This window comes from Nicotiana attenuata, unplaced genomic scaffold (genome assembly GCF_001879085.1).
Source record: "Nicotiana attenuata strain UT unplaced genomic scaffold, NIATTr2, whole genome shotgun sequence".
NCBI classification, from domain to species: domain Eukaryota; kingdom Viridiplantae; phylum Streptophyta; class Magnoliopsida; order Solanales; family Solanaceae; genus Nicotiana; species Nicotiana attenuata.
Genome location: NW_017671440.1, coordinates 117,231 through 125,769, shown reverse-complemented (window position 1 = coordinate 125,769; position 8,539 = coordinate 117,231). Strand labels below are relative to the sequence as shown.

The window sequence follows — 8,539 nt, the reverse complement described above, 5'->3', positions numbered from 1 at the left end:
ATTAGATGAGGTACTTTCATTTAGTCTGTTCGAAAATAAATGACACATTTTTAAATTTGGAAATAATTCAACTTTAAACTCTTCATTTTATCCATTTTAACTTTAATGAAAAGATTTTATACCCACAAAGCTTTTACCATTAAGCTTTTAAGACAAAAAGTTTCAAAAGTTTTTTTTTTTTAAACTCCGTACCGAGTCAAACTAACTCATCTAAATTGAAACGGAGGGAGTAATACATATGATAGTGTAATTTTTTCTAAAACTTCAGTGCATGTAAGTTAAATTCAAATAGAATATGCACTATGAACTTCGTCGTAAAGCACTTATATAAATTAAATAGATAAAGAAAACCTGAATGGTAACTTGACTTTATATATAGCTATGTTTTTAAATAGAAAGTCAATACAAGGAGTTAAATATAAAGAGGCAATTGTCCTCTTCGTTTTTCAATTGAAACGAGGATAGAATGCGAAAGTATACGTTATAGTCTTCATAGTCTTCGCTTCTATGGCTTGCAATTTATGCTGCTGCTTGTGCGCCGGCCGAGGTAGGATTAAGAAGCCAAAAGGATCCGACGTAGAAATAGGTACAAAGAAGAAGAGCGCCACCAGCTACGGCGGCACAAAAGACGGGAATATGATTGTTTTGGCCGGGGCTGGTGCTGCAGTAGCTGCCACTGCCGCGGCTGCAGCTGTGGCAAGTAGCAGTAAAGATAAACGGAAGGGTAATAGCAATATTAGTGGTGGTTGTGGAGCGGCAGTTGGAGGTGGTGGTACGGATAATTTTAGTGCGAACCAAGGTTGTTGTTGTGGTGGCGGTGGTGTCAACGGCGGTGGTTGTGGCGGCGGTTGTGGCGGTGGTTGTGGTGGATGTGGAGGTTAGTGTTGATTTGGACACTACCGGCTACGTTGGCTTTTTCCTCGACTTGTTGTTTTAAATTTAAATATTTGTATGTTGTTTCGAAGTGGGAATGGACTTCCGAAAGGTGTGTGAATGAAATTATGAATGATTGCATTTAAAAAAAAAAATGATTGCATGTACGATAGAATGAGTTCATAGCGATGCGGAAAAAGTTCAAATTTATTCATGAACTTTGTGAAATTAATATATTCATGTCCTCGCTTAAGGAATTTGCTTTAGAAAGGATCATGATGTTGCCTAAAAGTATCATTTATGTTATTTATTACTAACAGCCAAATTTTATTTATGCTGATTAGTTTAAATTTCCACGTAAGTGTGACACGTGACAAACATTTACGAGAAAAAAATCAATTTTGCCCGTGAACTTTGCTAAAATTAGTAATCCACGCCCCCCTTAGTTTATTTTTGATCTTTATCTAATCTAAGAACGAAACCACCAATATCAGCTGGTAACCTAAAAGAGCTTACACCACCCAATCCCATGCGTTGAACTTTAATTCTACACGTTTTACAAACGGATGTTGCAAGTTCGACATGCTACCTTTTTCGTTCTCCTTGATCTCTCAAAACTAAGTCTTGAAAATGTCATATCATAAGCTCCAATAGGAAAGACAAGTATCCAACTTGTAGTAGTAAAAAAAGGTTACTCAGATATTCTAGATAGCATTGAATCTCAGTTTATGTGTATCTTTAATTATGACAGGTTAATAAGTAATATTAGAAGTTATTTAACATGTCTAAAACCTATTTCCAATTAGTAAGTTACACTCTCGAAAACTTCATTCTATGTTAATTTAGGTCTACCTCGTCCCTTTTGTAACACCTATTCACCCTAGTTTCACACCTAAGCATCGATAAACCATCTTAAACGACTTTTTCTCATTTTATTCTTAATGCATGCTACTTGCACCTTGTGGGAAATGTAATCATTGTTAATCTTAATCTAATCTTGTGTGATCGCACATCCATCTTAGCACCCTGCATCTTTACAACACTCATCTGGTGGACATAACTTTAACGGCCTAAACTTCACTACTATAACACTATCGGTCTTATAAATAATCTTCTATCACATAACATCCCGGCAACACTTCTCCAATTCAAATATCATTATGTATATATCATTCCTTTCTCTTGAAACAACGAGCCTAGATATCTAAATTACTTGCACTTTGGTATCATAATCCCCTCTATTCTCTCCTAAACTTCGCTCTTCTCAAACTGATTAAATTGCAATGTATATATTCAGTCCTACTTCTACTTCTCCTAAAATCCTTACTCTTTAAGGTGCTTCTCCATAGTTCAAGCTTGTAACCACCCGGCCGGTCATTTTTGGAAATTTCGCCCGATCCCCCATTAACTGTTTCCCCTAAGTTCATTTCTGCTATTTTGGTTTGCCGGGACGTTTGGTGTTGAGTTTTGGAGAGTTTTGGGACACTTAGTCCCTAAATGAGAGCTTAAGAGTTGAAAAATGGTCCGTAATCAGAACAGTGTGAAGACGACCTCGGAATGGAAATCCGATGGTTCCGTTAGCTCCGTTAGGTAATTTCGGGGTTGGGAGCATGTTCGGAATATATTTTGGAGGCTCGTAGCTCATTTAGGCTTGAAATGCCGAAGTTTGAATTTTTGAAGTTTCCGGTCCGATAGTGAGTTTTTGATCCGAGGGTCGGATTGGAATTCCGGAAGTTGCAGTAGTTCCGTCATGTCATTTGGGATGTGTGTGCAAAATTTCAGGTCATTCGGACGAGGTTCGGGTAGGTTTTTGATCGAAAGCGTGTTTGGTTGGAATTTGAAGTTCTTAGGCGTGGATCTTTGATTAATTCGGGTTTCCGGCATTGTTTAGGTGTTTTCAGGATTGGTACAAGTTTGAATAAGGTATTAGGTGGTATTGGTACTTTTAGTTGAGGTCCCGGGGGCCTCGGGATGATTTCGGGTGGTTAACGGAAGAGTTTTGGAAGTTGAGAAATAGCAGCATTGCTGCTTCTGGTATCTTTCCGCTTCTGCGGCTTGGGAACCGCAGAAGCGGAGCCGCAGAAGCAGCCTTGGTCGTCGCAGAAGCGAGATTAGCCCTCCCTTTCAGGAACCGCAGAAGCGGTCGCCATTCCGCAGAAGCGGAACCGCAGGAGCGTTAAGTGTCGGCAGAAGCGGACTCTGGTCCATTAAGTGAAAACCGCAGAAGCGGTTGTTTTTCCGCATATGCGGGACCGCAGAAGCGGTCCCTTGTCCACAGAAGCGAAAATCCCTGGGCAGAAATAGAAATTTCAAGGGTTTGAGTTCATAAGTTACAAAAATCAATTGAGAGCTCTAGGTTCATAGGAGTCACGGAACACAGGCCAGTTTATTAGGGTCTCGCTGATCGGTACAGAGACGTCTGTACTTATCTACGAGGGGCTATGTAACTGTTAGGAAAAATCTTCATTTCATTTGAATTCCTCGTCGGCGATATTTTGGACATCAATTCTAAACTTCTGACTTCTATTCTCTCACAGATGGTGAGAACACGTGCTACTCGAGATGATCAGGCACCCGCGCCCCCTACTGCAGCCGTCAGATGCCGAGGCCGGGGGAGAGGTCGAGGACGCGCACGTGGTGCAGCCAGAGCACCTGCGCGAGCTGCCGCCGAGGTACCACTAACAGATCCAGCCGGAGCCCAGGCACCTGGCACACCTACTACTGCCACTACTACTCCAGCGCTCCAGGAGACTTTGGCTCAGTTCATGAGCATGTACACCACCTTGGCTCAGGCGGGGTTGCTTCCCCTTGCTGCAGCCACATCCCAGGCCGGGAGGAGCACAGACTCCCGCCGTCCGCACTCCTGAGCAGCGAGTGCAGGTTGAGCAGGTTCCCGAGATTATTCCGGCACCGCCTGCAGCACCAATTCAGCCCGAGGATGGGTCAGCTGCTTCAGAGGACGAGCAGCGCAGGCTTGAGAGGTTCAAGAAGTATGATCCCCCAGTGTTCAGTGGATTAGCATCAGACGATGCCTTGGGATTTCTAGAGGAGTGTTATTGTATTCTCCGCATTATGGGCATCGTGGAGTCCAGCGGGGTTTCTTTCACTCCTTTTCAGCTACGGGGAGCCGCCTATGATTGTCGGCAGACTTATGAGATAGACAGTCCAGTCGAGGCTGCTACACTGACCTGGACCCAGTTCTCGGATATGTTCATGAGAGAGTTTGTCCCCCAGAGTCTCAGGGATGCATGGCGCACAGAGTTTGAGCATTTGCGCCAGGGTGCTATGACCGTTTCAGAGTATGCTATCCGTTATATCAGGTTGGCCAGGCATGCACCGGCTTTGGCTGCTACAGTTCGGGAGAGAGTTCGCAGGTTCATTGAGGGTCTTATTCCACCCATCAGATCTAGCATGGCTCGAGAGTTGGAGATGGACATTCCTTATCAGCAGGTAGTGAGCATTGCTAGGAGGATTGAGGGTATGCACGCTAGGGAGCGAGGAGAGAGGGAGGCCAAGAGGTCTCGAGAGTCGGGTCACTACTCTGTTGCCCGTACCTCATCAGCCGGATGTTATGGTAGGGGTTATGCGGGTCGCCCTGTTCATTCAGCCTTGCCAGCAGCCGGCAGTACTCCAGCTCCGCCTGCACCTCAGGAGCCTTATTATGCGCCTCCAGTTTCTAGCGCGCCTCCTGCGCGGGGTACCTCCAGAGGTCAGTCCAGCGGACCTAGTCTCCAGTCAGTCACAGCCACCACGTCCTCCCAGAGCTTGCTTCGAGTGTGGCGATACACGTCACTTGGTTAGGGACTGCCCCAGACTTGGTAGGGGTGCATCTTCACAGACTGCTCAGCCACAGCGTGCTCCTCAGAGTTCTCAGGCCATGATCACAGCTCCAGCGGCTACCCCACCTGCTCGGCCGGCTAGGGGCGGAGGTCGGGGAGATAGAGGTCGCCCTCGAGAGAGGGGCCGGGGCAGATATTATGCTATTCCTGCTCGTACTGAGGCTGTTGCCTCTGACTCCGTCATTACAGGTATTATTCTAGTTTGTCACAGAGAGGCATCGGTTCTATTCGATTCGGGCTCTACTTACTCTTATGTGTCTTCTTACTTTGCTCCGCATTTGGGTGTGCCTCGGGATTCTTTGAGTGCCCCCGTTTATGTTTCAACTCCTGTGGGAGATTCTCTTGTTGTGGACCACGTTTATCGGTCATGTTTGGTTACTATTCGTGGTTTTGAGACCAGAGCCGACTTATTATTACTCGGTATGGTGGATTTTGACATTATTTTAGGCATGGACTGGTTGTCACCCCATTTTGCTATTCTTGATTGTCACGCTAAGATCGTGATGCTGGCCATGCCAGGTATTCCGCGTGTTGAGTGGAGTGGTACCTTAGATCATACTCCCAGTAGAGTTATCTCTTTTCTTAAAGCTCAGCGCATGGTTGAGAAGGGGTGTGCCGCGTATTTGGCTTATGTGAGAGATGTTAGTGTTGATACCCCTTCTGTTGATTCTGTTCCAGTGGTACGGGATTATCCCGATGTATTTCCAGCTGATCTTCCGGGCATGCCGCCTGATAGAGACATTGATTTCGGCATTGATCTGTTGCCGGGAACTCAGCCCATTTCCATTCCTCCGTATCGTATGGCTCCTCCTGAGTTGAAGGAGTTGAAGGATCAGTTACAGGAATTGCTTGGTAAGGGTTTCATTCGACCCAGTGTTTCACCGTGGGGTGCTCCTGATTTGTTCGTGAAGAAGAAGGATGGCTCCATGCGCATGTGTATTGATTACCGCCAGCTGAACAAGGTTACAGTGAAGAACCGTTATCCTTTGCCTCGCATTGACGATCTGTTTGACCAGCTTCAGGGCGCACAGGTGTTTTCTAAGATTGACTTGCGCTCAGGGTACCATCAGTTGAAGATTCGAGAGCCAGATATCCCGAAGACTGCCTTCAGGACTCGATATGGCCATTACCAGTTCCTTGTCATGTCATTTGGGCTGACCAATGCCCCTGCAGCTTTCATGCATTTGGTGCACAGTGTGTTCAGGCCATATCTTGACTCGTTCGTGATTGTTTTTATTGATGATATCCTGGTGTATTCCCGGAGTCGGGAAGATCATGAGCAGCATCTGAGGACCGTGCTACAGACCTTGAGGGAGAAAAAGTTATATGCAAAGTTCTCAAAATGTGAGTTTTGGCTGAGTTCTGTGGCATTCTTAGGCCATGTGATTTCTAGTGAGGGTATTCGGGTGGATCCGAGGAAGGTAGAGGCCGTGTAGAGTTGGCCCAGGCCGTCCTCAGCTACTGAGATTCGCAGTTTCCTTGGCTTGGCGGGTTACTACCGTCGTTTTGTGGAGGGTGCCCCGTTTCAGTGGACAGAGGAGTGTGAGGCGAGCTTTCAGAAGCTCAAGACAGCTTTGACTATAGCCCCTATCTTGATGTTGCCTACCGGTTCGGGGTCTTATACTGTCTATTGTGACACCTCGAGAGTTGGCCTTGGAGCAGTGTTGATGCAGGACGGTAGGGTGATTGCCTACGCGTCCAGACAGTTGAGGGTACATGAAAAGAATTACCCTGTCTACGACCTTGAGTTAGCTGCCATTGTTCATGCCTTGAAGATCTGGCGTCATTATTTATATGGAGTGCCTTGCGAGATCTATACTGATCATCGGAGTTTACAACACTTGCTCAAGCAAAAGGATCTCAATATGCGTCAGAGGAGGTGGTTAGAGCTGCTGAAGGATTATGACATCACTATCCTATATCACCCGGGCAAGGCCAATGTGGTGGTGAATGCCCTGAGTCGCCGGGCGGAGAGTTTGGGGAGTTTGGCATATTTACCAGCTTCAGAGAGGCCTAGGGCGATGGATGCTCAGGCCTTAGCCAGCCAGTTCGTGAGATTGGATCTTTCGAAGCCCAGTCGGGTTCTAGCCTGTGTGGTTTCCCGGTCCTCCCTATTTGACCGTATCAGGGAGCGCCAGTATGATGACCCCCATTTGCTTGTCCTTCAGGACAGGGTCCAGCGTGGGGATGCCAGAGATGTGACCATTGGAGATGATGGAGTAATGAGGATGCAGGGCCGGATTTGTGTGCCCAATGTTGATGGCCTTCGAGAGTTGATTCTAGCAGAGGCCCATAGTTCGCGGTATTCCATCCATCCGGGTGCCGCGAAGATGTATCAGGACCTGAGGCAGCACTACTGGTGGAGGCGGATGAAGAAGGATATAGTTGGTTATGTGTCTAGATGCCTAAACTGCCAGCAGGTGAAGTATGAGCACCAGCGCCCGGGTGGGTTGCTCCAGCAGATAGAGATTCCGGAGTGGAAATGGGAGCGCATCACCATGGATTTTGTATCTGGACTTCCACGGACCTTGAAGAAGTCCTTACAAAGATTCAGAAGAATATATCACCAATATCTCATTAAGCTTGTACGGATCAGACTTGGAAGAAAGTTGAGAACAAAACTTCCTATAATCTTTGTCATCATAGAGTCTTATGATCCCCGTTTTATGGGAACTGCCATGACCAACGGAAAACATTCCATCACCATCACCCTTGTCACTCTCAATTAAACTTCTTTTCTCCTTGGAAAATGAAGTAGAGAATTCCTCTATAATCTTTCTTTTATCTACTTAGGAAATGTTAAAATTCATGCCTATACCATCTCTAGTTGAAACACATGTCATTGCAGTCTCAACATCATTGTCGCTAACGAGAACAACAATTGATCAAAAGACACACCCTGTCAGCTACTGTATCCAAGTTATTCTCTGTATCCAAGTTCATCCCGAGTAATAGTACCATGAGGATAATCACCAAAGCCACCGGACAACTTTATGATGCCAATGAAGCAAGATGAGCTATTCAATAAAACTCGTATTGTAAAGAAGAAGAAAGAGACTAATTCAGAAAGGTGGGTCGAGGGTCGAGCCTCGACTATACATGTAAGTTTTTTACTTATCATTAAGTATTTTGATTTACTTTTATATAAATTTTGAAATATTAATTCAATATAATTTTTCTTATAGGTTCGCTTCAGAGCTGATGTGGGGGAATTCATACGAAGTCAGCCACCTAACGAGTCGGCCGAGGCAATCCAACTTTTGAACGAGGATGCTAAAAGAACACTCCTTGAGTACTTTATATACTTTGAACTAGACAATAGAACTAGTTTTCGAATGAGCTTGTAATAAACGTTAACTTAGTTTTGTTAGCTTAATGTTTTAGTTCTATTGATCTTTATATTTTGTTGCGTTTTAGTGTTGTTGTTGTTGTTGTTGTTGTTGTTGTTGCTGGCATAAAATGCCTGTTTAGGATATTTGGTATAAGCTGGCAGGAGGTGTAGCAGCCAAAACAGGCAGTTTCTGCCAAAAATATACCAAAAAAGCGACCAACTTTGGTGTCCAGTTGGTCGCTATTCACTTAAAAAAAATCTGGTAATTTTGCGACCAAGGTTGGTCGCTTATAGTTAAAAAAAATTAATTCTTTCCATTGGCGACCAATATTGGTCACCCAATAAATAAAAAATTATAACAATTATTAATATAGCGACCAAAGTCGGTCGCTTAATATGATTAAAAATAATAAAATAAACGTTATTTACATCTGGAGACCAACTTGGTTGCCAAATATATAATATTAAAATATTTAGAGCGACCAAAGTTGGTCGC

The 8,539-nt window shown here is 44.8% G+C and overlaps 1 protein-coding gene across 1 annotated transcript; it reads left to right on the top strand.

Annotated features, from left to right (window-relative positions):
- Positions 1–407: 407 nt before the first annotated feature.
- On the top strand, positions 408–1,041 carry LOC109208311 (keratin-associated protein 5-4-like). Its single transcript, XM_019371399.1, has one exon. The coding sequence runs from the start codon at positions 508–510 to the stop codon at positions 880–882; it is 375 nt and encodes a 124-aa protein (XP_019226944.1). The 5' UTR covers positions 408–507; the 3' UTR covers positions 883–1,041.
- The last annotated feature ends 7,498 nt before the right edge of the window (positions 1,042–8,539 follow it).